We start from the raw sequence: 25510 nt of genomic DNA on the forward strand, positions 1-25510 counted from the left end.
ACAGCTGCTGGCAGCAGAACAGGCAGCTCTGGCCCTTGCCCTGGCTGGGTGCAGATAAGTAGATGGAGGTTTCCTGCTGGAGCCAGCACATCCATGTTTCCGCAGCCCCCTCCCTGAGCCAGAAGGATCCTGTGGAGAGGGGAAGGTGGCCCAGCGGAGGTCCAGACTCAGTGGAGCCGTGTGGCCGCGGCAGTGCCGGGAGCGGAGGTGCCACAGGCCCAGGTGCAGCAGGCAGGGAACCGGGGACTGCCGCGGCGCCGGCTCTGCTGGCGGCTCCTTCCAGAGCCCAACACACTTCCTTCCTCCTGGCCAGCCCCAGCTTATCGGCCAGGCAGGGCAAAGGGTGACCCTGCTCTCCCCTCCCCAGGCCTTCCGCTTCCCTGCAGCCCCAGGAAAGCTCCTGACCACACTCCCACCACACCTACTGTGGGCACAAGCTCCCCCTCCCCCCCACCGAGTTTTGGAGGGTAGCAGGGAGGCAGGAGAGTGGGCAATGCTGGCGCTGGTGACCTTGTGCACCCTCCAACCTGCTCCTGCACCCTTGGGGGGCTCTGGAGGCTGCATGCGAGGCCATGGGGACAGCAGCTCACACCACCCGAAGCCAGGGAGGATGCAGAGCCTCACAGGACGCGTTGCCAGCCCCACACCAGGGGACACACACCCTCATGCCGTGGTGGGGAGGGGGTCCTGGCTTGGGGCAGGGTGCTGAGCCCCACGGCAGAGCCAGAGTCCTTTTCCACGGAACACTGGAGGCTGGTGAAATCACATCTGGAGTCTAGACTCAGCGACTCGGTGGGCCGGGCCTGGCGGCCGCGCTGTACCCAGGCCCTGCTGCACACTGTTTGCTTAGCTGGAGGTATTTAATTGGAATTAAAGTGGCCCCTCTTGTTTTTGTGGACAGGGCTGTTGGAAAAGGAGCTGTAAGTCATAGAAAACATCTGTAGGAGCCTGCGAAGGGTCATTAGATGGCAGAACGCGAGGCGCCACTTTTAGTGCTCGCAGCCGGCGCAGGGAATTATGGTTCAATACGGCTTTTGTGGAGGGGCTGCCAAGCCAGCAAACACTTTCTATTTATTCTGGCAGTGGGCATGGCCAGAGGGATGCAGGATCCTCTGCATGCGGGCCCCAAGGACGGGCAGGGAGGACACTGCCAGTGCTGCAGGACACAGGGCAGCTGGTCCCAGTAGGAGCCGAGGCGGCTGCTGGAGCTGCCCCTGCCTGCAGCTGCCTGAACCATCCCCAGACCCTGCCTGCAGCCCCTCCAGCCCCCATGCCTGCACCAGCATCCCCTGCCCATTCCAGCCCCAGGGGCTGCAGAATGGTGTCTGGCTCCCTGCAAGGAAGGGGGACAACCCATGCTCTCTTCATCCCACTCTGGGGCCGAGTTTGGGGTCTCCCACCTCTATCCCACATGTGTGTGCTCCCCCAGGCCGTGGGGGCTCAGCCCCAGCTTGCTGAGCCCCCCCACATCTGAGGCAGAGCACGTCCCCACTCTGTGGGGTTCCTGCACCTCAATCCCTACTCAGCCAACCCTGCTCCAGGGCCAGACCCGGCTCAAACCAATCTTGGGAGTCAGTGACTGTGGCCCTAAATCTGGGTGCTGCAGAGTAGGGGCCAGGCTGGGGGAAGGCCGAGTGCCAGAGGAGTGGGAGGGGGAAGGGGACGGTCACTTGGAAACAGCCAGACAATGGCCACTGGCCTGGGAGAAGGCGGGTGAGCCGGACACCGATCCCAGTGCCAGCTGAGTGGGGGCACGACCAGCACTCCTTCCTTCAACATAGTTTAATATGAGAGAAAGCAAATGCACAATACAAAATTTAAAAACTGGCGTACATCGATACCCCACCTGGGTGGCTGCTCCGACACACACAACACGATGCTCTTGCACAATTGTTTCATCGCCTGTCACTTGCAGAGGGTCTGGAAGGGCCCCAGCCCAGCGGTGCCGGGCATGGCCCACGGGCAAGGTCACTTCTCCTTCTTGGAGGCTTCTGTCAGCTCTTCTTTGGAGGCCCCCAGCGCCTCCTTGGGGGTTGAGCTCTCCTCGTAGCTGGGGACGAGAAGAACAAGAGGAAGGAATGAGTGGGGCCAGCCCCTCCCTGGGGACAGAGCTCTGTGCCACATTGGGACAGCCCAGCCCACGGCCTCCTTGGGGTCTGTTCTGCTGCCGTGGCTGTGCCAAGGAAGGGGTGGCTCCAGCCAATGGCCCCCAGTGTGGGAACCCCTATGGGGCAGAGCCCAGGCAGAGAGACGAGTGATGTGACCCTCCTGGACATGTCCAGGGATGGGGTGTACCCAGCCAGGGACCAGCTCTGTGCCCAGGGGTCTGTCCTTGCTCCTGAGAGCACCATTGGATATTCTGGATAGCACACAGTTTCCCTGGTTGAGCTCTGGTGCCAGTGGGGCCAGTTAATGGGGGAGCTGCAGCAAGACCAACAGCAGTGATCCCCCCCGGAGTCTCGCTCCTCTGGCTGCAAACTCCCTCCAGCAACGGCCCCAGGGCTCTGGCAAAGAAAATCCAGGAACGCTGCTTCCAGCAGAAAGGAACACCAGGGCAGAGATGTCAAATCCTCTCGCCCTTCCCAGTCTCCTCTCTCAGACTGTGAGAGAATCTGGCCCATAGCAGCAAGGCGACGGCTCCAGCTTCTGCCTAGGGAGCGGGGAGAGCTGGGAATGGGGAGAGCTGGGACCAGGGAGAGCCAGGACCTGCCCCTACCTGGCCAGAGCGACAGACAGGGAGCCCCGGCGGCAGCGGCTACATGGCACTGGGGCTCTGCTGCCGGCGTCGGCGGGGACAGGACAGTTTCTGCTGCATGGAATCAGCCAGGCTGGCCGGCGAGCCAGACACCGTGGGGAAGTGGGTAAGTCTTGGTGTGTGTGGCAAGATTTCAGCAGAGGATTCGTAGCTGCAGGAGAGAGGAAGCAGGAGGGGAAAGACAAGGACAGAAAGGAGAGGGGGAGAGAGAGAAAAGCAGAAGAGTTTTGGAGTGAGAGCACTGAGGACCCACCACCCTGTGCAGGCTGCCTGGCATCCCCCCTCCAGCTGCTGGCACCCGCTGGTTCGGGCTGGGGCCTCTCCTTGCCTGCAGATCCCAGGGCAGGGCTGCAGAATGGAAAAGTGAGCACTGAGACCTGGGTTAAGGCATCTCCCACTGGCATGAGCTGAGCCAGGCAGCTGGAGCCCATGGAAAGCAGGCCTGGGCAGTGGGGAGGCAGCAGTGGGCAGGAGGCAGAGTGATGCAGCAGAGCCTGCCCTGCTGCTCGAGGACAGCATGTCCCCAGACGTGAGGGGCAGGATGGGTTCCCACTGCCAAGGGAGGCAGAGCAGAGCTTACTGCCCAGCCTAGGGAGGCTCGGAAAGGCTGGGAGCCATGGAGCTCATCCCAGTGTCACCCACCTCTGCTCCATCAGCACCTCTTCCCCTGCTCGCTCCCACCCTGCCTGCAGACCCTTGCTGCTGCAAGACACCACGTGCAGGCAGAGACCACAGCAAGCTGCCAGCTCCAGGGAGGATCAGGGTGCACCGAAGCACGCAGGGGAGCTACACCTGGTGGGATTCCTGCGGTGAGAGCCATTGCCCTCCAGGCACCAGTCCCATGGAATCCCACTTCCTCTGCCTGCAACTGGAGCCATTTCAAGGGAGGTCTGGACCCCAGGGGCAGTCAAGGTTGCAACCTCCCAGCATCCTGCCTTGCCCTGGCAGCACTTTGCTGCTAGAGCAGCTTGTGCAACTGCTCTGGGGGGCACTAGCCCCTGGCTGCCAGGATCCCCGGGTGCAGGCCGGCCTTGCAGCTCGCCTCTCCCCAGTTTCCTGGCAGGAGGTGCTGCTGCTGTCAGCTGATGAGTCATGGCACTGGGGAGAGCGGCTGCAGGATCCCAGGTGCACAGGAAGGACGATCCCAGGACACTCAGCGCCTGCAGCAGCGTTGTCAGAAGCAAGCAAACATCAAAGGAGGGGCAGGTGCGGCAAGGCTGGGGACCAGCCCAGCTGAGAGCCGCTGGGAACACACATACCTGCATCTCCCAGGGGAGGGGAGAGGAGGGGAGGGAGGGCAGCTGGCTCCCTGCTGCGCCCAGTTTCCCTCTGAGCAGGCTGGGAGCTCAGGAAGGCTCCCCGGGCAGGGGCACTGGGGAGGCTAAAGGGTATGTGGCCTTACTTTAGGATGTTCCCTTCCCTCCTCTGCCTCCAGCTGCTCTGAGCCACCACCGAGCCTTGAGCACGGCAGACAAACAGCTCTCAGGCAGGGCAGGCCATGCTCTGTGTGACTCAGAGGGACAGCCCAGGTGGGAGGCCAGAGCTGCCCACTGACAGCAACAGGCAAATGCCTGGAAAGGCTGAGAGAACAGCTGGAGCACAACAGCACAGCACAGGCCCCCTTCCTCTTCACCCACAGTCCCTGGAGCAGGAAGACTGCTGCGAACCAGGAGACTTCAGCCGAGTGGGGAGTGGGGGATGTGCTTGAACCAGCCTTGGCTGCTCTCACAGCTGGCTCTGGCTCCGCTCCTCCCCACCCACGGGCCCGGGGACAGAATGACCGAGTATCTCCACACCAGGTGTGCAGTCCCACCCTCCCCTGCCTGCCAGCGCACGGGAAGGGTTTGTCACTGGGGCGTAAAGCAATACCAGGTGCTGCCTGCCCGCCTGCTGGTACCGCACCACAGCTCCCACCCAGCTCCTGGGAGAGGGCTGGAGCCAGGACCGGCATGTACGAACACAGATCCGCTCCCTCCACCCACGCACGTGCCGGCGCACACCCAGAGCACGCCCCGGGTGAACCCGCCCCTCCAGCTGTGCCCGGGCGTGGGAACATCTGCACGCTCGGTGTGCTCCAGTGCCGCCGGCAAAACAGCTCCGTCCCCAGCTGAGGCTCACCTGAACATTTCAGTTACTTCTCCCTTTGCCAAGGCCACAAGGAGTGGGAATCCGATGCAGGCGGGGACCAGGTACAGCAGAGCAGGCTGTGGGGGAGAAAAACAACTGTTAAACCAAACCACAAATCACCCCTCGGGAGAAGTGTGAGGTGAGCTGGCCTTGTCCCCTCTGCACCCACTGTGTCTGTCACAGCACTGCACAGAAGGTAAACACCCCAAAAAGCAGCCTTGAGAGCCAAGTTAGAGCTGCATCAGCCCAAAATTAGATTGGATATTAGGAGAAAATTCTTCCCTGTGATGGCAATGAAGCACTGGCACAGACTGCCCAGAGAAGCTGTGGCTGCTGCATCTCTGGAAGTGTTCAAGGCTAAGCTGGACAGGGCTTGGAGCAGCCTGGTCTACTGGAAGGTGTCCCTGTTCATGGCAGGGGGTTGGAATGAGATGGTCTTTGAGGTCCCTTCCAACCCAAACCATTCTGGGACTCTATGAAAATCCTTGCCATGAGGTCCCACTGGGCCACCAATACACTGAGGGCCCCTGTGCAGACCACACCATACGGGCTCCCAGGGCCCCCTGCAGCACAGCCAGGAGGTGCTCAGGGCAGCTTGGCTGCAAAGAGCCAGAAACCACAGGGCAGCCTGGCTGAGGGGCTGCTGTTGAAAATGCAGGATCTGTGCCCCGAACAGGTCTCTGCTCCAGCCAGGCACACAAGCTTTGGGCAGGGAAAAGTACAGGCAGGCACTGGAAAAATCAAACCCAAGAGAAGGAACACATCCCACTTTTTCCTGGCAGGATGCAGGAACCTCGTGGCCAAGCTGGCCTGACCCTCTTGGATGTGCATCTGTGGGGCACAGCATGGCAGAGCTCACCTGGGCGTGCTTGAAGATGTGCATGATGAATATGGTGAGGCCCAGCCCGAAGATGTAGGCCACAAAGCTGGTGTAGAAATACGTGTGCGTGTTCTTCTTCAGGCTATAGGGAAAGGGAAGAGCCCAGTGACCTCAGGTCTGGAATGCCAGTGGCCACAAATGAAGTTGGCCCAGTGCTCTCACCCATCTGCCGCCAACGCTGGGGTGTGGGGAGCAATGCTCTGTCTCTACAGCCCCCTGCTGTGGGAGCAGTGTGGGACTTGAGGGGGTGACACTCAGGTTAGGGGCTGGAGAAGGGAAGGAGACAAGCAATCCTGCTGCTGGATGGTGACTGGGAGGGGAGGAATTGGTGCTGGGACCCAGGGAGAGGGTCCCACTTTCTTGGGGGAGACCGGCCTGTCCCTGGCTCTCAGCAGGTGCTGTTTTATCACAGGGCAGGCCACGGGAACTGGGATTCCCAGCAGGTGCAGGCAGGATGTGGGTGGCAACACCTGGAAGAGCTGGCACAGACCAGAGGGTCTGTGCAACGGGAGCAGGGCCACACCACCACAGTCACACGGAGCGCCCCGTTCCCTGGAGCCTTTCCCTGTGGGACAACTGCTCCAGCTCGGCCGTAGGTGCAGCTCCCCTGGGTGGGAAAGGAGCTGCTTCCTCCAACGTCAGTGGCAACCTGGAGGCAGCCAGCACTGCCAGGCACTGATTTGCATCCACGCGAGCACCTCCCAGGTGCCAGCACGCCCGGCTGTTTCCCACGCTGTCCCGGCTTCCTCTTGCTGCCCTTCCCTCCTCAGTTCCAGGCAGCTGGGGAGGCTCCCCAGAGCTGTTACGTGCTGCTGCCCTGACCCCCATCCCTGTGCTGCCTGTCCTACAGCAATGTCTGAACTCAAACCACTCACCCCAAGCACTCAGGATGTACCCACAGAGCCAGCACTGCTCACCTCTGCTCTTCCAAAAGCTTCTCCTTACGCTCCCCTCATCCCAGGTCCCCACGCTCAGCCCTGGAGGGGAGCACACGAGTGCACTCCTGGCTCACCCTTCCCCTTTTTCCTCTACAAGAGCAGCTCAAATATGCTGGGAAGACCCAACCTGCCGGAGACCCTTCCCTGCCGCCCACTCACCTGATGTCAAACCGCAGCAGCAAGGCAATGAAGATCCCTGTGGGGAGAAGGGAACAATGAGGGGCTGGAGGCAGCAGAGAAGGGGCAGCGAGGGGCTGGAGGAGCAGAGAAGGCTGAGGCAGGGCAGGACCCGCGGTGCTCCAGTGCTGTGCCTGGGCTGACAGTGCCCTCTCGTGGCACAGGGCACCGGGACAGCACCAGGATCTGCTGGGAGCTCCATCAGGAGACTCCCAGGGCTCCAGTGTGGCCAAGGGCAGAGCGAGGCACCCGCTGAGCTCCCCACAGCCCCCTCAAGGGATCCCAGTTCCGTCCCCCCTCTTCTGCCCTTACCTGGAATGACAATGTCTCCCAGTCCCAGCATGGCAAAGTTGTCGGCTTCCAGCCCCTTCTCCAGCAGGTCCTGAGGGAAAACCACTGCAAGGAGCAGACAGAGGCACAGTGAGTGGGAGTGTCTCTGCTGAGCAGACCCCAGGCCCAGTGGTCCTGGCAAATAAGGACCAGAGCAGGATAGGACCCCTGTTCCTGTCCTCAGCCCCCTCCTCCCTTTGTTCTCCTTCCTGGGACAACTCCAGGATGAGAAACCACTGGGTTCACAGTCAGTCCTGTGTGCAGGTTTCAACCCCAGCTCCCAGGACCCAAACTACTGTGTGCTCCACTGCAGTACCAGTTCACCTTTCCAGCTCTTTTGCGCATCTGTGGGGCTTTTTTTGCCATGTGGGGGGTTTTTTTGTTGCTTTGTTTTGGATTTTTTTTATGAGAAGGTGAAATTGTCCACTCTGGAGGTGCAGGCTGACCCAGACAGACCAGGGCTCTGCAAATCATCCCTCTCCAGACACCTGGCCTGGCTTGGGGCTGGTCAATGACAGGGAGACTGAGGGGTCACTAGCAGAAAAGCTTCCTGCACACCCCCCCCACTCTGAGGCATCTCCAGGGGTGGAGGGCAGACAGGGCAGGGACAGCAGCAGAATGGACTCCAGGGAAGACCTACTCACGTTTTATTGGGGCCTCAAAGGATTTGGCAACCGTCACCATCACATTGGTGCCAAAGACCTAGGGGCAAGCAGAGGAGTCCAGGGTGACCACAGCTGCACAGGAACACACACACACACTCAGCTACACCCTCACCCCAGGGCCAGGAGTGGCCTAAGAGGCAGAAAATAGCTAAAAAATACCAAAATGTGGGCAGAGGAGCCCTGCAAGTGAGCCCACTGCCCAGGGGAGGGGGCACAGGATGACACTTGGGGAGGTGGGCATGTCACAGCTGTCCTGCTCTCAGAGCAGCACGGGGAGAGCACTCACACGGCAGAGCTGCTGCCCACCCCCCAGCCCTGTGCCTCGGTTCAGCTCTCATTTGTGGGCTCTGTCAAAAGTCCCAGCTGGGAGGGTCCCAGCTCAGGAGCTTCCAGCAGGGACAGGAACAAGTGTCAGATCTGCTGTAGTTTGCTCTGAGGTCATTTACTTGCACAGCCCTATCAGCTGTAAATACTGGCAGCGTTTGGGGGGTGGACTGTAAACACCGAGGGCAGCCACCCTGATCTCTGCTCCTCTCCACCTCCAAGCCTCCAGTCCAGCAGGTACAAAAAACAGGTTAGCACTGGGTGAGCAAGATCCTAGAGCCAGGGATTAAAGGGAAAATTTAAAGCATTAGATTAAGTCCCATAAGGTGCAGCAAGCTCTGGGCATTGCTGTGGAGTGACAAGGACTCCACAGTGGGACTAGGAAAAAGTACCACATGCAAATTCACTCCAAGACTACGTGGGGGCAATAGCATCAACCCACTGAGCAGATCTCCTTCCTTCTTGAAACCTTCCTGGGATCTCACTGATTAAATCCGTGCTAAGATCCAAGTGACTGGTCCCTGCAGAGGGACACAGCAAGAGGGTTTCCACTTCAAGACAGCCCTTCCATAAGGCTCTGACAATACTCTGATCTCCAGGGAAGCTGAGGTGGGAGACAGCCAGCAAGTGGAAACCAGCGAGGGGTGAACTCATTGTCTCCAAAGCATTGGGAAGACACTCACACACCAAGCAGGGCATGAGACACCAGGTGTGCTAAGGCAGAAGGCTGAGTCCTCTCCAGCTGAGAGCTGTGTGGAGGAAGTGGCCCACAGGCTAAAAAACCACAGAGCCCAGACTGTTAACGAGCCTGTGAAACAGGGGCAGCACCAGCCAGTAGCCAGGCTTAAATAGGGATTACTCAGGCAGCTGCAGAGCTGCTGGACAGACCTCAAGGTATACAAGGCTCTCAGACATTTGGAAACATGGTGATTCAGAAGGTGGAGGCAGCAGGAAGGACTAGGGAATATGGATGTCACAAGGACAAATATTCACCCATGGCTGGAGGGGAGCACACGACTGCACTCCTCCCTTCCCCTTCCCCTTTTCCTCTACAAAAGCAGCTCAAATACACTGCAGGAAATAAGGAAAACCTCAAAATGAAGAAGTCAGGGTGCTGCACTGGCTGAGGGAAAGAGACTGGAAGCATTCCAGAGTCTGATCTCCTCCGTGCAAGGGAACAGAAGGACACTAATGAAACTGGCAGATGACAGAGCCGGGGCACAGCTCATACAAGCAGGATCAGTGTGCCCCAGAGCAGCCTCCAGCCCACTCAACAGCTCTGTCGGGCATTGGGAAGACTACAGTGGGGAACTCAGAACTGGATATGACACACATCAAGTACACCACAACAACCCTGATGAGGTCCCTGCCAGCTCTGGCCTCTCTGAGCCAGAGATTAAAAGGAAACCCATTTGCTGAGCCACGTTCTGCCACTGTGGATCCTGTCATCAACCCCACCACACTCCTCTGGGCTGAGAAAGTGGAAATCCTGACTGCAAATGTGTGTCCAGCCAGCGTGGTGCCTCTGGGGAGGCGCAATGCCAGGCACACACTTCCAACAACGGCCCGTGGAACGCGCCCGTTTACCCAGAACACATCGTAGATGAAGAGGCCCCCGAGCAAGATGCAGCCGGTGCTGACGTTGTTCAGGTGCAGCAGCTCCACCCCGTTGAGGGAGAACGCCAGCCCGAAGAGATTGTTGGCAATCCAGTGCTGAGAAGGACAGGAAAAGGAGATTTGGGTCCCACTGCTCACGGGACCCCCACCTTGAATGGGAAGGGGTCCGTGCGTGATCCAGCCCCGTCCCCAGCTCTGCCTCGCTTACCTTTCTCAGCAGGTACCAGACCCCCACAACACTGCTCAGGGCCAGGCACACGAGATCCTTGGTGTCAAACTCGTAATTCACTATTTCTGCAATAAAACAGAGAAGTCAGATTTTGGGCAGGAAGGGCAGCTCCCCTTCCCGCGCAGGGCCGAGATGAGCGACTCCACAGCTGGGGAGCACAGTGCTCACATCCCAAAGTGCTCATGTCCCAAACAAGGGGACTGTACCCATGGGACACACGTGCAAACCACCTGTGAGTGAGCAGCCAGGCCCTGGAAAGCCCAGACCTTCTCCTCCAGCCAGACTGCACATGGACAGCATCCGTGATCCTGCTGTCAGTAAGGAAATTGGATTCAGGCACTGCCTAAAGCAGTGAGAGGCAAATCTTCTCCCTTTTCCTCTGCCAGTTAACTCCTGGTGGTATTACCAGAGGTATTCCCTTGCCAGTAAAGCTACTGGGCAAGACACTTATCGAAGCATCTTCTACCCGTGCAAAGATCTCAATCAGAATAAGGCAGCACAAAAGAGTTGGCACTGTGCTATCCAAGGAGCTCAAATAAAGGCTGTGCATTTAACAGCAGCCACAGCTCCATCCCTACAGCACTGCAAGAGGTGTTTCTGGGGTCTTGCTGCCAGCCAGAGGCAGCACAGAGGCAGAGTGCCAGCCCAGCTCTGCAGGGACACACAGGGCTCACACTGGCTATGGAAGCACAGTGGGGAGCAAGAGGAGAGTCTCTGAGAAGGTTGTTTCAATGAACTGAAAGTCAGAAGACCAAAAAAAAAGAAAAAAAAACCACAACAACCCCAACAGTAAAGGCAGAAAACATTCAGGCTCCCCTGAGAGACCGGCGAGCCAACGTACCCTCCTTGCTCTCCCCGGAGCCCTGGGTGAAGAGGAGCTGGTACTGTTTGTTGGGGAAATTTGCAGGGAAGAATCTGTTCATCATGGGGCTGAAACGAGAGGTGTAGAGAAGGGCAGTTCGACAGAAACCCCGCAGGACACGCTGCCCAGCACCTCTGCATGTGAGGGGGCCCCACACCCCCTCCCCAGACGGGGAAATGCCAAATTCTGCCCCATCAGGGATGGCAGAAGCCACAGCCACACACACAAACTCATCCTCCCCAGAGGCCTGATCTGCCCATAAATACTCCAGGGTAATAGGACAGAGCAGCACCTGCAGAAAGGGAGAGTCCACCCCAGACCCCACGAGCGCCCTGTGGCCCCCACAGCCCCCTGGGCACCCAGCACTGCTTGGGCCACCACTGAACAGCTCTGCCAGAGCACAGCAAAGCTCTTGCCCAGCGCCTGTCTAGGGAAAGCACCTGGTCCCCAACACCCCAGAGCTCAGGAAACAGGAAACCAGTTTGACTTTTTCAGTTACTGAAACAGCCTGAGCTTTCGACACCTCGTGCTACACATCAGTGTGAGAGGCCAGGGACGTTCCTGTGAGCTCCGGCTGCCTGTGTCACCCATCCCATAAAGGGCACGTGGGTGCTGAGGAGCTCTCCCCTCCACAGGGCAGCAAGGACTGTGCCAAGGCGGGGCTAGATTGGATATTAGGTCGGGCACTGGAACAAGATTCCCAGGGAAGTGATCATGGCCCCAAGCCCACCAGAGCAAAAAGAGCATTTGAACAATGCTGTCAGGGACACGGTGGGATTTTTGGCATTGTCCTGTGCAAGGTCAGAAGATGGACTCCATCCTTGTGGGTCCCTTCCAACTCAGGATATTTTATGATTCTAAGCCACATCAGCTCCTCAGGGTGAGCTGGCCTTGTCCCATGATGGTAGCCACTCACACCTCCACAAGCTCTCCCAGTGATGCTGTACAAGGTACCAGCTCACCGGGACCCCAGGGCTCTGGTTCTCCCACAAGGAAGGGTTCACAGCATGATCTGGCCCTTCCCACCACTAAGGGACAACACCCTAAGAGGCTGGGCCAATACCCCAGAGACCTGGCTCTGCTGCAGGGCAACGGTGCTCAAAAACCCCACAATAAGCTGAACTGAAGCCTTGGGCAGCCCTGCCCCAGTTACACCCGTCCCTGTGCTGTACCTGATGGTGTGGGACAGGGCCAGGATCCCCAGCACGAAGAAATACATGGAAAGCAGAAGATTGATGTACTCTTGAGAGAATATCTGCAAGACAAACCCAGAGAGGGGTTAGTTACCACAGCATCCTCCCCATCTTCATGCTTCTATCAGCAGCTGCTGTGTCAGTGCTCCAGGGAGATGAGAAGAATAGCTGGAATAACCCAAATTCCTGTGCGCTGAGGGGAAATTTGTTGGAAATAGCCATGTGCTCACAGAACAAGCACAATAGGCCTGCAAGCTATGGTGCATCTGTGAGCTGCTCAGGTCAAAAAATAACTCCAGTGCTGCAGAAAAGAGGCCAGAGCTTCCCCCATGGAGCACGGAGTGAGGCACTGTTCCCGGGGCTGCCTTGTCCGGGGGGAGCAGCAGCATCCCCTGCCCTAATTAAATTGGGTGTTATTAAAACTTCTGCCCTCCAACACACAGGCTTCCTTACTGAATCACACCCCTACAACCCATCACGGGGGGACCGTGGGGCCCTCTGTGCTCTCCTGGAAGGGGGATCCTGGAATAGGAGAGTGCATGGCACGTCAAAGATATTAAAAGGAAGAGCCGCTGATCAGAGCAACTTTGGCAGGGCCATACTGCACATTCAGTGTTTCTTCTCCCAGTGTCTCCATCACAGCCAGGAGTAACAGGCAGAAAAGGCACTTGAGGAGGTGGGCCTCGAGTTGTGGGCTGCAGGGAAGGGCTGCAGGATCCTTACAGCAGCCAGAGGGGCCTGGCAGCAGGATCTAATGGCTGCTCCATCAGGAGAGACTCAGCAGATGCTTGGCTTTGCTACTGGTGACCTAAGAGGAACAGCAGCCCAGGTGAACACACAGGCTAACCTGCATTCCTGGGAAAGCAGGGCATGGTGCTACAGAGGCCTGAGCCTGGCTGCTGTGGCAGAGCTGAGCTCTGTGGCTGTGCAGGGTGGCACGACCTCACCTTCCAGAGCAGTGGCCACCCAGGAACACCCTGGAATGGACCTGCACAGCACAGCCATCAGCCCACGAGGCTGCTCGAAGCAGGGCAGGAGCCCACAGCTGCTGTGTGGTCACTGCCATTGGCAGAGGAAGGAATGAACTGCACCATTCCCAACTCTGCACCTTAACCCTCACCTCCTGGGCAGCCAGGAGCACCCTGGCACCTTGCGGGCATCCCAGGACAGCCTGGCTGGAAGCAGCCGCTCTGTGCTGCAGCCCTGTGGCTCCTCAGGCCCCTCTGGGAGCTCAGCCACATGCCAGACCTGCATGGGCAGCCCAAAGTGCTTCAGGCCAAGACACCTCTACAGGGCCAAAAGCACCTGCTGCTGGGAGCTCCCATCCATGGCTCAGGTTGCCTGACTCTGCCCATGGGCTCTGCACGTCTAAAAGACCTCACCTGGTCACACAGGTGCTCCCCTAGCCTGCAGCAGACACAGCTCCAAGAGCACAGCACAGAGGCAGCAGCGTTCAGCCCTCACACTCTCTGGCACCTTCTGTCTCCAGCTTGTGCCCCATCAGGTTGGCCCACAGAGGCAGGAAGAGCTCGGGGCTGTGTTTGCTTCCCGGCAGCTCTCCAGAACCAACCTGTGCACAAACAGGCTCCAATTTCCTCCAAGCTGTGACAACTCCTGCAAGAACTGCCGTCCTCCTGCATGGTGACACCAGAGAGCTCGAGCTGTGCAGCCACTACAGGCCAAAAACGGAGTCAGCCCCGTGCTGGGAGCTCCTGCCAGGCACAGCAGCACGGCTGGCCCTGTCTCCAGTGCCACTCACTTACTTTAAAGAAGAGGTAGAGCCCCAGGAGGGTGCAACTGGCAACAATGGGAAAGCGAGCAGCGTCTCGGCTGGTAATGGTCTCCGGCATCTCCGAGGAGTTCTGGGGAGAGAAGGACAGGACAGGAGTGGATCAGCCCCTGCTCTGGCTTCACACCTGACACAACAAGAGCGGCTCCGTGAAGGTTTGAAGAGGAACAAGGCACCTGCTGGCCCCTGCTGTACCCGGAGGTGAGGCTGTGCCACAGGCAGCGCCTGAGACAGAAGACACAAACCTTGCACTTTTCCTTCCCAGGGCGACCACAATTCACTGCTTTTGTCCTCTTAGAGAAGGGAAAAAACCCTGTGCTGGCGTTGCTCCTTTCTCCCTTGCCCAGAGGGGAGCTGAGCTCCCTCTCTGCTCACGCCCAGCCGGCCCCATCTGTGCCACCATCTGTGATCACCCTCTGCACGACGCGTCTCTCCAGCCACCTTCTCATTCCTCACCCTGCTCTCGGGACACTCCTCGTGCTCAAAAGCCCCAGATTTATAAGCCTCTTCCAAGACATCTTTGCACCAGCTGAAACTGCCCCTTCCAAGCCATTTCCCGCGGGAGACCTTCAGCTCTCAAAGGAGGTGGAGGGCCTGCTCCCTGCCTGCTCCCAGCCCAGCTGGCAGCTGCTCAGAGATTTAATCTCGCCCAGGCAAACACCTGAGACCAGCACAGACTGAGGGCACCTCAGCAGAAGCCCTCGTGCAGCTTGTCACACTGTGCCAAGTGGCACAAGGGTGCCCAAATTCCTGCTGCATGAGATGAGAACCCCCCCAAACCCCGGCCAGGCCCTGCTCACAGTCCCCAGCTGCCTGGGCTGCCAGAAGCCCTCCTAAAGTCAGCTGAACCCTGTGATGTGAGGCTTAAGGGCACACAAGGAGCTTTTAAAAATACCAACAGAACAGACTGTGTAGAACAGTCCTTCCTCCTGAGCTGCAGGAGCCCGAGTTTGGGGATTTAAGTCCAGCACAGCGCAGCAGGAGGGGCTGCAGGGACAGCATAGGGTGTGAGGGCAGGAGGGCACCCCCGGACCAGCCCCGGTGCTGTGGGGCGTGGGGGGGCAAAGCCACACACGAGTCCCTCCAGCACAGCTCCTCTTGCGGGGGGACAAGGGACGGTTGTGTTTTGCATCACTTGAATTTATCAGGGCAGTGAGGACGCGCCCCGGGGCACGCCAGCTCCCTCCCCAGGGGTCCCCCGCCTCTCCAGGCCCACCGACGGCTCCGGGGCGGGCGACATGCAGCTGCCGATTCGCCCGAGGGGGCACCTTGAGGGAGGGGAGGGGTGGGGGGGGCGAGGCCTATAGGCCCGTCCGCCCCCCGGGGGCCGAGGGGGTACCTTGCTCTTGGCGCAGCTGACGGAGCGCAGCGCCCCGAAGAAGATGGGCAGCAGCGCCATGAGGACGAGGCTGCCGTAGGCCAGCGCCATGCCCTCGGGGGTGGCGGGCGGGCGGGCGGCGGCGCCGGCCCCGGGCGCGGCCCCGGCGGCGCTGCCGTTGTGCGCCGCGGGCTCCTCCATGGCGGTTGCTCCCACCGCGGTCCGCGCCGACACGTCCCCCTTACCGGCCGGAAGTGCGTCACGACGCAGCGACGCTGAAGCCGGACACGCCCCTTTCCCCTTTGCCAGGAGAAGGGCAGCGCCCGCGGCAGCGCCGAGACCCCGCGGGACCCCCCTGAGAGCCCCCCAGGACTCCCCCGGGACCCCCCCGCTCCCAACGGGGCTCTGCCTCCCGGCCCGCCCCTCCCTGCCCGCGCCCCGCGGTGTGACGATAGCCAGGGGGTCCCGGCTCCCCATAACCGCCCCCGGAGCGCCAGCGGGGAGGTGGCACCTCGAGGCCACCCCTGGAGTGCTGTGTCCAGTTCTGGCCCCTCAGCTCAGGAAGGACATGGAGGGGCTGGAGCAGGTCCAGAGAAGAGCAACGAGGCTGGTGAAGGGACTTGAACACAAGTCCTGTGAGGAGAGGCTGAGGGAGCTGAGGTTGTTGAGCTTGGAAGAGGCTCAGGGGAGACCTCCTCACTCTGTACAACTCCCTGACAGGAGGGTGTAGCCAGGTGGGGGTCGATCTCTTCTCCCAGGCAACTATAAGTAAGACAAGAGGGCACGGTCTTAAGCCAGGGGAGGTTTAGGTTAGATATTAGGAAGAAATTCTTTACAGAGAGGGTAATCAGGCATTGCAATGGGCCGCCCAGGGAGGTGGTGGGTTCTCTGTCCATGGAGGTTTTTAAGATGAGACTGGATGTGGCACTGAGTGCCATGGGCTGGTAACCACGGTGGTGTTGGATCAAGGGTTGGACTTGATGATCTCAGAGGTCTTTTCCAACCCAGCTGATTCTATGAGTCTATGATGCCATCAGCCTCCTGGGCTGCCCCTCCATCCAGCCCTGAGTTTCCCTGCCCTTCGCTGTTCTCCAAGGGCCCACCCCTCCTGTCCTTGGGAATTCTGCCCTGACCTCTCCCAGCCCACCCCAGTGGCCACGCGGGCAAGAGCCCCCTCTGTTAAAAATGCCTCGTAAACGGCAGGGAATTCTCCCCTTGTGCTGGACCAGGGCCAAGGCTCTGCTGGAAAATTGGCTGAAATGTGTGTTTTCCTCGCAAATATTCCCAAGCCGCTGGCAGCCTGGCTGTGCCACCGAGCCTTCTCCTCCTCCTCCTCCTTCTCCTCCTCCTCCTCGCTGGGGCGAGGGTCTGCTGAGGAGCAAAAATTGGTGAAGGTTTGGGCACAGTGAAATGGTGCTGCCCCAAGCTTAGATCTGAGCTGTGGGCAGGGGATGGGAGCGCAGCAGGGATTAAATGTAAGTCTTTAATGTTTTAAAAATGTTTTCCTTTTTTTTTTTTTTTAAGTAAAAGGAATCTATTTCAGGAGCAGGGTGATTCATAGTTCCGTGTTTCAGGCAGAGGGCAGATGGGAAGGCCTCCCGGGAGCCCCTCTCTGCAGGGCTGGCGTCCTGCCTGGGATGCTGCCCTCTCCCTGTCGCTGCTGGTCCCACAGAGGAGCACAGGCAGCAGCAGGCAGCGTGCCAGCACACACCCCACTGCATCCCACCCTGCTGCCTACTGTGGTCCTGCCTGGCATGGCAGGGACTGGCACAGCACAGCTCCTGGCCCCCTCACTGACCCCCTCACAGACCCCTCTGGGTGCCCACCCAACCCCTAAACCCCAGCCTGGCTTGGGAATCCTCACAAAGTGGCTGTGCAGGGAGAGCCAGGGCAGTCCAGGGCTGGTGTCCTTCTGTGGCCACATCCCAGCCAGGACCCAGCGGGGCTCCCAATCCCAGGGAAGTGGTGAGCAGGGCAGCGGGCACCGGGGCTGATGGCATCGGGGGGAATGGCCACCCAGGGACAGATGGCACTGGGACAGACAGCACTGGGACTGACGGCCACCCAGGGAGGGATCGCATTGGGATGGGTGGCACTGGGGCTGGTAACCACCCAGGGAGGCATGGCACTGGGACAGGTGGCACTGGGTTGGATGACACAGGGATGGATGGGCACCCAGCGAGGCATGGCACTGGGATTGATGGCCACCCAGGGACAGATGGCACTGAGGCAAGTGGCCGCCCAGGGGTAGGTGGCACTTGGATGGATGGCACCAGGATGGATGGCCACCCAGGGAGCGATGGCACCAGGACAGGAGGCCACCCAGTGACAGATGGGACTGGGGCCCATGACCAGCCAGGGACTGATGACACCAGGATGGATGGCACTAGGATGGATGGCCACCAAGGGATGAGTGGCACTGGGACGGATGGCCACCCAGTGGCAGATGGCACTGGGATTGATGGCACTGGGGCCAATGGTCACCCAGGGAGGGATGGCACTGGGATGGCTCTGGAGGGGCTGGTGCCACTGATCCCCGGCACTACCTGCCCCAGGTGTGGGCCCAGCTGGGGGCCACAGGCAGTCCCTGGACCCCCCCACCAGCCTCCTCCTTCCACCCTCTCTCTGTTTCCCAGCCCCTCGCCGTGGCCCCCCTTGGCCTCTCCTCCCACCCTCCAGCACGGCTGCATTTTTCTGGGTTTGAGCTCATTCTTTCCACTCCCCTCTCTGCCGGCTGCCAACTTTCCATCCCGTGGCCCCCCCTGCCGCCTCCTGCCTCAGGGAAACGCTGGCTGCAGCTGCGGGAGGGACCAGCAGCAGCAAGGACCCTCTGTCCCAGGGGTGCAGCCCTCAGCCCCGGCGTGGCTGACGCCGTGTGAACCACAGCATTGCCTCCAGCAGCACCAGGAACCAGCGTGCCGGGAGCTCCAGGGCGGAACAGCTGGAGCAGAGCAGCAGCAAGGAATGAGCAGCACTGCCATGGTCACCAAGCAGCATGGAAAAAAGCTTCTGAGGACAAAGCTGGCAGGGAGAAAACCTCACTTGGGATTGCACCTCTGGAGAGCTGTTTTCCCACAGGGGCAGGGTACTGCCCCATTCCAGCATCCCGTTTGTGCCGGTCACAGGCAGTGGTTCCCCACGCTCTGACCACAGAGCGAGCAGAAACTCCTGACCTGGGTGGGAGGGCACTGCTGATCCTCCCTGGCCCTGGGCCCAGGGTGCTGAGCAGGTTTCCCTGTGGCAGGGTAGCTGCTGGCTGGCAGCACAGCCTAAAAACAGGCAGAGCCCACGCGGCTCCAGCATCGCTCCCCCCCGGGTGCCCGGGGTCACTCGCTGCTTGCTCCAGCCAAGCACGTCCCTTCCTGCCTGTGCCATCCCACTCAGCTCCTGCTCCCCGTCCCTTCCCGGGGCACCAGGAGCCACTGAGTGCCCAGCTCCCTGCCCTGGCTGTGGCTCCCACAGTGCTCAGGTGCTTGAAAACTGCACCTCAGCAGAGCTCAGCCCTTCCCAGACGCTTTTCCAGACTTGACTGGAGGCTGGGAGGTGCAAGGGGGCTGGGGGCTTCTGCCATCACAGGGGTTGATGCTGGACCACTGGGTGAGGAATGGGGACCTCCATCAAGGGTGGCCAAAGGAAGCCCCAGACAGAGGCTCTCTCCCTGCCCCAAGATATTCCAGCTGATGGAGATGGAGCCAGACAAGGCCTGGCTAGAGCAGGAGGCAGATCCTCTGCCCTGACTACAGGCAAGCAACAGGGCTTCAATCCAACATGGCTCCAGGATGTGGCTCCCCAGGGCAGGGACCCAGCAGAGACCAGCACTCCCTGATGCGGTTTATTCTGCAGATTGAGGGTTTCCCCATCGCACCAGTACAGAGACATCACAAAACCCTCCATCCGAGAAACACTGGTGCCAGGGACACGTGGCACAAAGCCCTGGCACAGCAGGGCCAGGGTGCCAGGCGATGCTCCCCTGTCCCCTCTCCCCAGCCAGGCTCCAGGAAGTCCGAGGTGGACACTGCTATGGTGTTCTCGCCAGTCCCTATGCCCTGCAAAGGATGGGCACCACGAGCAGGACCTGCCATGCTCCTGGCAACCTCCAACCCTGCACTGGGGCATGGCCACCCCTCACCTCTGGCTCCCCAGGAGCAGCTGGGATCCAAAATCCCATCACCTCAAGCACAAGTACCTGTCCCACCCTCCGCTCCATGGACTCAGTCTGACTTGTCCCCTCTCCTGAAGGGGAAGCAGCTGGATCCACAGCACCTCAGCAACCCTGAGCACTGGTGAAAACAGCTCCATGTCCTCAGCATCGCTCCAGTCCTGTCTGGGCTCTCCATGGAGCTGCTGGCCACGCTGTTGGAAGAGGAGAGTCCCAGCCAGCGTGTTCAGAGGGACGGGATGGTGGCTCTCAGAGCACAGACAGGTCGTGGCAGGACTTGGAGCGGACTTTGAGGGCCCCCTTGCTGCTGTTCCTGGCCACCAGCCTGTCGAGGAAGTGCCGGGCTCTCCTGCTGAGGCTTTCCTTGTGCTTCTGGCCGGGCACAGGGTGCGGGTGGGACTCCTTTCCCCCGCGGCGCAGGCGGATCTGCCGCACCACCCCCTCGAAGAGCTCGGCCACGTTGTGCTGCAGAGCCGCCGATGTCTCGATGAACTTGCAGTCAAACACGGCGGCACAGGCCCGGCCCTCTGCAAGGGAAGGGCAGGGAGAGGGCACGGCCCCACTGGCACCCCGGGCGCTGGGGGACGGGCAGTGCCACATGCACAACAGCAGCTGCACATCCAGGGGCAAGGGCACAGATGCGGGGGAAGCAGCTGGGCATGGTCATCCCCCCCCAGGGGATCCTCACCAGCCAGACCCCTCACTGCCCGCTCACCTTCGACGGAGACCTCGCGGCACCGCACCAGGTCGGTTTTGTTCCCCACCAGGATGATGGGGATGTCCTCGGCCTGGCGCGCCCGGCGCAGCTGGATGCGCAGCTCCGAGGCGCTCTCGAAGCTGCCCCGGTCGGTGATGGAGTAGACGATGACGTAGGCATTCCCCACCTGCAGGCAATGGCTGCGGCGCCGGCTCTCCTCACCCTGGCATCACACGGGGAATGAGATGTCACCGCTCTGCAGGGGCTGCTGGCAGCTGTGACCACTGCTGGAGGACAGCAGAGGTCCCCGGCACTGATGGGACCTGCCAGCACACCCCACCAGCCCCTGCATTGTGGGGAGCAGACATGTGATCCTATTATAAAATGTGGATTAAAAGCTCTTGATTTTGGGGGGTGTTTGAGAGTTTCCTTCTCCATCAGTGACAAAGTGGGGCTGTGAGCTCAGCTTGGTGTAGGGAGCTGAGGCTGTGTCTCCTGGGGCCATGCTGGGACACGCAACACCGGTGTTGTGGGAGCTGCACCCTATATGAGCCAGGCAACAGGCACTGCTTGGCAGGGTGAGAATAAATCAGTGGAAAGAAGTGGCTGTTGTTGGGGTGTTAAGGTACTGGGGCATCTACAGGCAAACACAGCCCCAGCCCATGTGAGTGCTGCTCCCCTGTCCACAGCCTGGGCACTGGCTCCATCCCCGCTCCTGGGGACTGGTGGCACTCACAGGAACTCGGGGCCCTGGCATGAAGGGAAGGAGGGAGAGAGGCAGTGACAGCAGCGCTGGCATTTTTGCCAGGAGGTACCTCATGTGCTGGGTGGGAGGAATGCCCCGTGCCAGGCTCTCGGGGCCACCACTCTGCCCGTTGAAGCACGTGTCCTGGCTGGTGGCCCTGTCTCACGTGGATTTACCCAGTTGGCTCCTTTAGCCCCATTCCCAAACCAATTCCATGCATTTCAAAGCGGGCTGGCACCACAGTCCTTCCTCACAAGCCTCTCTTCCCCACCACATGCCTGCCCCTAATGTGAGGGGTCCCTGTGCCCACATTGGTGAGAACACAGCAGGCAACCTCTCATCCCAAGGAAGGGCACAGAGCTGGGCAGAGATGTGACCCCAGCCTGTCTTGCCCAGCTTGTGGCCCCTGCTCTGCAGTGGTGAGCCCTGGACACAGCCGGGGAGGTCCAGGTTGCCCTTTGCAGTGCTCAAAAGGCCCAAAACAGCAGCTGTGCCTGTACAATGTCCCCTGGCCACATCCCGGCTCGCCCAGCCCCCCGCAGCCCCCGGCCCCACTGTACCCGCTGCTCCGGCTCCCAGATGTCCAGCACCAGCAGCGTGGTCTCCTCTCCATCCACGGTCAGCGTGCGTTCGTATGCGGCCTCTGCGGGACACCGGGAGAGCCCGGTCGGTGCCGCACTGTCCGGGCAGCCGGGCCCCGGGCTCCTCTCTGCCTCGCACACGGGTTTCTCCCATCACAGGGCCACAGGGTGTCCCGCGGGGGGAGACTCTCCAGCAGATCTCCCCACCAGACACCTACCTCCGTGCTGCTCTAGCAGGTCCCGCTCCTGAACGCCAGCGAAGAGGTTGACCAGGCTGGTCTTGCCGACGCCGGGGTCACCCAGCAGTACGACCCGGTACCGGGGCTCCCGGGGGCCGGAGGAGCCCGAGGAGTCGGAGGACCAGCTGCCGCGGGGGACCCTGCCGCCCGGCTCGGAGGCGGTGTGGCCGAGCTGGGGGTGACAGGGCTCCCGACGCGAGGTGGCCCCGGTGCCCCCCGGCCTCGGGAGCGGGGTGCTGGCCCTCCGCCGCAGCGGGCTCTTGTTCCCGGGCTGCGTGTTCAGGGTCATCACCGGCACCGAGGGCAGAGAGGGATGGAGGGTGGGCGGGGGGTGCGTGTCACCCCGAGGGGCACCGGCTCCCGGTAGCTTCCGATCGCGCCACTCCCGCTCCCGATCTCGCTCCTGGATCCGCTCCCGGTCTGAACTGGCGGCAACTCGGGCAAAACTTCCCCGGGACGGCCGCGCTTCGCCCGCCCCGATCTTTAAGCCCCGGGGGTGGAGCCCCTCGCCGCGTCGGTCCCTCCCCCGCCGGACACCCCCGCCCGCACCGGCCCCGGGCCGGCCCGGCTGCCCTGTCCCGGTCCCCGAGGTCCCCGCGGGGCTTGCGGTGCCGGGGAACGGCGACTTCCCCAGGGATGTATCCCCTCGGTCCCGGGGAGCAGCGGTCGCACCGGGATGCCGCGAGATGTGCTGCCGTGGGCGGGGGCTCTGCCACGCTCCATTCCCGTGTGGGGCAGGGTCCTCCCGGTGCCCGGCCGTGCTCCCAGGGGCCTGCTCAGCCCAGAACCGCCAAGTAAGGAGAGAGCCGAGCCCCTGCCCGGGGGATGTGCTTTGTCAGCCCAAAGCCCGGCCACTCAGTGCCATCACCAAGACCTGGTGGTGGAACTAGAGGCTGGGGTCTGTCCTGGTACTGGGGAGAGCAGGAGTTGATTTTATTTGAACCTGTGGGTTGTTCCAGGCCTTTGCCGGCACTATGGCTCTGGCAGCACTGCCCTAAAATGCCCCAGCACCTGCCCTGTGCTGACGCTGGTCTCACCCCACGCTGGGCAAACCAGTCCAGTGCACACTGGGATGCACAGGCAGAACCTCAAGAAACCAGGGCCAGTCCCAGGATGTCATGGTCAGAGTACAGCGATGGAGAGGCTGGGAATGACAGTAACACCTTTATTGTGCCATAAGACCACATCAATGTGTGGCCAAGGAGCTGAACAGGGCTGGGGGAAAGAAGGGCTGATGGCAACAGAGGCAGCTCAGCACCTCATCCAAGCCTGCCTGCTCCAGGCCCTGGGCAAGCAGCCAGTGTCAGATGAGTGGTATCTCCTTGGTGGGGGTGCTGAGCACCACCTGGGTACCTGGTGTGCACCTGAGAGAGAGGAGAGTTAGGAGGGAAAAATCACAGAGCAAGAACAAGCTGCTGCACTTTGGCTGTTTCAGTGTGAAGAGGAGGAGGAGAAGCAGGAGTGTGGTGACTGCTCAGATACTTCATGCTCAGAGGGGTCCTGTCCTCTGCATGACAGCCCCAGCATCAAGGGGCACAAGGTGGGTGAAGGGAAGCCTGACTTGTGTTAGCTGTACCACCCTCTCAGTGCCCCCAAGGTCCTGGACTGACTTTCAGTGGGGAGGGTCCAGATGCTCTTTCTGGGACCCAGGACCATGCAAGCAGCTGGGAAAGCAGGGAAACACTTTAAAATCGGGTGAGGGTCATGTCCAGCTCCTATTCAGCATGAACCAGAGCCCAGCATGATCCTCAGCCACCTCAGCAGTATTTTCTCACCCCTCATGGTCTGCCCCAACCACTGACCACTCTGCTGAAAACCAAAATTGGTTGCAGCCCAAACCCTGCTCTACCACCCTCAGACCACCCCCTGCACAGCAGGCTCAGTGCTCAAGGGCCTTCCTGGAGCATCAGAGCCAGACACAACTCCTGGGGCTCTGAGAGGGAGAAGGAATGAATTCAGCCACTCTCACTGTCAATCCTGAAAGACAAACATAAGTGGAGAAAGCCCCATCAGAGCAGCCAGGTACATCTGCTTTCTCGCAGCGAGGACAAGCACGGTGAGCTGGGCTTGCTCAGAGGTGTCTCATCCATCTTGTCTCAGCCCAGGACAAACTGTATATCCAGAGAGTCCCAGCACAGAGCTCAGAGCCGCTGGTAAAATCCGCCTGGGGCCCCTGGGATCAGGAGGATTTTTTAAGGAGGGGAAGCTGAAATGCAGACAGGAATGGGTATGTGGGGGGTTACAGCCCCTCTGGGCTCCCCACACTTCCAGCAGAATGCAGGGGCACAGGGAGGGCCAGCACGAGCCCTGGGTTCCTCTGCACCCTCACGCTCCCAGGCCAAGCAACTCATGACTCATTTTGCTCTTTCTGGAAGCAAATCCAGTGTCTGGAAGCAAAGGGTTAATAAGCAAAACGAAGGGCTGGTGATGTCGTGTGAAAAGTTGCAGGGAGGTCAGTGGGAAAGGACTGAGGATGGTGGAGAGGGCTCTGGCACAGGCTCCCGCCTGTCAGGGCGGGTAAGCACCAAATGCCTGACTTGTGATGTTACAGAAACTTTCCACTTGGGCCTTCCTGCTATTTTTAACTCTTCTCCCAGCCACCCTCAATAACCCCAGCCCCACCAGCTGCGGAGGCTAACTAATTCCCCTTTTTTATCATTTTTTTAAACATTTAAAAAAATTGAGTTCCACTAATCCATCACACAGCCGCTCGCCTCCTCCCTCCTGAAACATTCCAGGCTTCCCTCCTTCTTCGGCTCATGCTTCCATAGCTACAGCCATAGCTGTCTTCCAGCTAAAACCCAGACCCCAGTGCAGAAGATCCAGTCCCTCTTGTCACTGCAGCTCTGCTGGGTGAGTGTCTGCCCAACAAGATGATATTTTCATGGAAAATAAGCCTGGTGCGTGCCTGGGGTGTGGAGGAGCTGGGGGCTGGCCTGCACCTGCAGAGACAGGACACACAGGGAAGGAATGATCCCATGAGCAGACCCCCTGAGCACAGCCTGCCACGTGTCACGGGGCTCTCTCCCTCCTGGCAGGCTGACGGGAAGATCATCCCCACAGAGCAAATGGGATTCGTTCTCAGAAATGGAATTGTTTGACATTTATAAGATCAACACAGTGTCTTCAACCGAGTGGGATGGAAAGCAAAGGTAATGCGACTGTGTAGACTCATTTCACAGTGATGTGAGCAACTCACTTCCCAGATTATTTTCCATTGTTTTTTCCTTTCCTGGAGCTCTGCCTTCGCTGTGTCCAGCTGGTTCTGCCTGCAGGTCTGCACCACTGCCTTTACTCTTGCACAGGGACAAACTCAGTCACTGCTCATTCCACAGAGCTGGGAAACATCCCCCTGCACCATCCCTGACCTTCCCCTCAGGCGCTGCTGCTCGCACTGAGCACGGAGGAATCTGTCACTGTGTCTGGTGCCACCCCTCACAGAGCGGCTCTGGGGAGCAGAGCGGTTCTCCAAGAGCCAGATGGAGCCAGGGAACAGTATGGAAGGGTAGATTTCAGATGTTGCAGGGGTGATACTGCTGCCGGTCTACGGGGAGACGCCCCCCGGCTCGCCCTTTTGCCTCCTTGGGAGCCCCTTTGCCCTCAGGGACACCCCTACACCCCACTGCCCCTCATCATCCTCTGCTCCCTGGGGACCCCCATAGCCTCCGGAGACCCCCTCTTCGCCACGGCCCCCGGGATGCCCCGTATCCCGGGCCGGTCTCCACGGCGACAGCGGGCGGGCCCGGGGACCGGGCGGGACTCACGGTCACGGGACCGGGCAGGAGGGGCGCCCCCTGCTGGCTCCGCCTCGGCGCTGCACCGGGGCGGGACCACCGGGACGGGATCACCGGGACGGGATCACCGGGACGGGATCACCGGGACGGG

The 25510-nt window shown here is 60.3% G+C and overlaps 2 protein-coding genes across 4 annotated transcripts; both read right to left on the reverse strand.

The window, feature by feature from the left end:
- Positions 1–1764: 1764 nt before the first annotated feature.
- Positions 1765–15441, reverse strand: HM13 (histocompatibility minor 13). 3 transcript variants are annotated; one of them, XM_027697445.1, is made up of 13 exons: positions 15226–15441; positions 13861–13959; positions 12077–12159; positions 10884–10972; positions 10022–10107; positions 9784–9909; positions 7852–7909; positions 7190–7273; positions 6860–6896; positions 5742–5844; positions 4874–4959; positions 2717–2906; positions 1765–2050 (listed from the first exon to the last, which is right to left on the reverse strand). In XM_027697445.1, the coding sequence occupies exons 1-12, from the start codon at positions 15403–15405 to the stop codon at positions 2756–2758; spliced, it is 1182 nt and encodes a 393-aa protein (XP_027553246.1). In that variant the 5' UTR covers positions 15406–15441; the 3' UTR covers positions 1765–2050; positions 2717–2755. The 3 variants fall into 3 exon arrangements, with proteins under 3 accessions (XP_027553246.1, XP_027553249.1, XP_027553250.1); XM_027697448.1 differs by lacking the exon at positions 2717–2906 and adding an exon at positions 3009–3103; XM_027697449.1 differs by lacking the exon at positions 2717–2906.
- A 3589-nt stretch (positions 15442–19030) lies between these two features.
- On the reverse strand, positions 19031–22448 carry REM1 (RRAD and GEM like GTPase 1). Its single transcript, XM_027697386.1, has 4 exons — positions 21605–22448; positions 21366–21448; positions 20079–20283; positions 19031–19890 (listed from the first exon to the last, which is right to left on the reverse strand). The coding sequence occupies exons 1-4, from the start codon at positions 21912–21914 to the stop codon at positions 19613–19615; spliced, it is 876 nt and encodes a 291-aa protein (XP_027553187.1). The 5' UTR covers positions 21915–22448; the 3' UTR covers positions 19031–19612.
- Between the last annotated feature and the right edge of the window lie 3062 nt (positions 22449–25510).

The sequence above is a fragment of the Neopelma chrysocephalum genome, unplaced genomic scaffold (assembly GCF_003984885.1).
Source record: "Neopelma chrysocephalum unplaced genomic scaffold, ASM398488v2 Primary Assembly neopelma1_119, whole genome shotgun sequence".
Lineage (NCBI taxonomy): Eukaryota > Metazoa > Chordata > Aves > Passeriformes > Pipridae > Neopelma > Neopelma chrysocephalum.

Bases quoted from the DNA above. Each gene is read 5' to 3' on its own strand.
- HM13 (XM_027697445.1), bottom strand. From the start codon at position 15,405: ATGGAGGAGCCCGCGGCGCACAACGGCAGCGCCGCCGGGGCCGCGCCC. The intron at 13,960-15,225 runs GTACCCCCTCGG...TTCTCTCCCCAG, and splicing joins TCAGCTGCGCCAAGAGCAAG to AACTCCTCGGAGATGCCGGA. The intron at 10,973-12,076 runs GTACAGCACAGG...CTCTCGTTTCAG, and splicing joins GCCCTGTCCCACACCATCAG to CCCCATGATGAACAGATTCT.
- REM1 (XM_027697386.1), bottom strand. From the start codon at position 21,914: ATGACCCTGAACACGCAGCCCGGGAACAAGAGCCCGCTGCGGCGGAGG. The intron at 20,284-21,365 runs GTACAGTGGGGC...GTGTGATGCCAG, and splicing joins TCTGGGAGCCGGAGCAGCGG to GGTGAGGAGAGCCGGCGCCG. The intron at 19,891-20,078 runs GTGAGCGGGCAG...CTTCCCTTGCAG, and splicing joins CCGCGAGGTCTCCGTCGAAG to AGGGCCGGGCCTGTGCCGCC.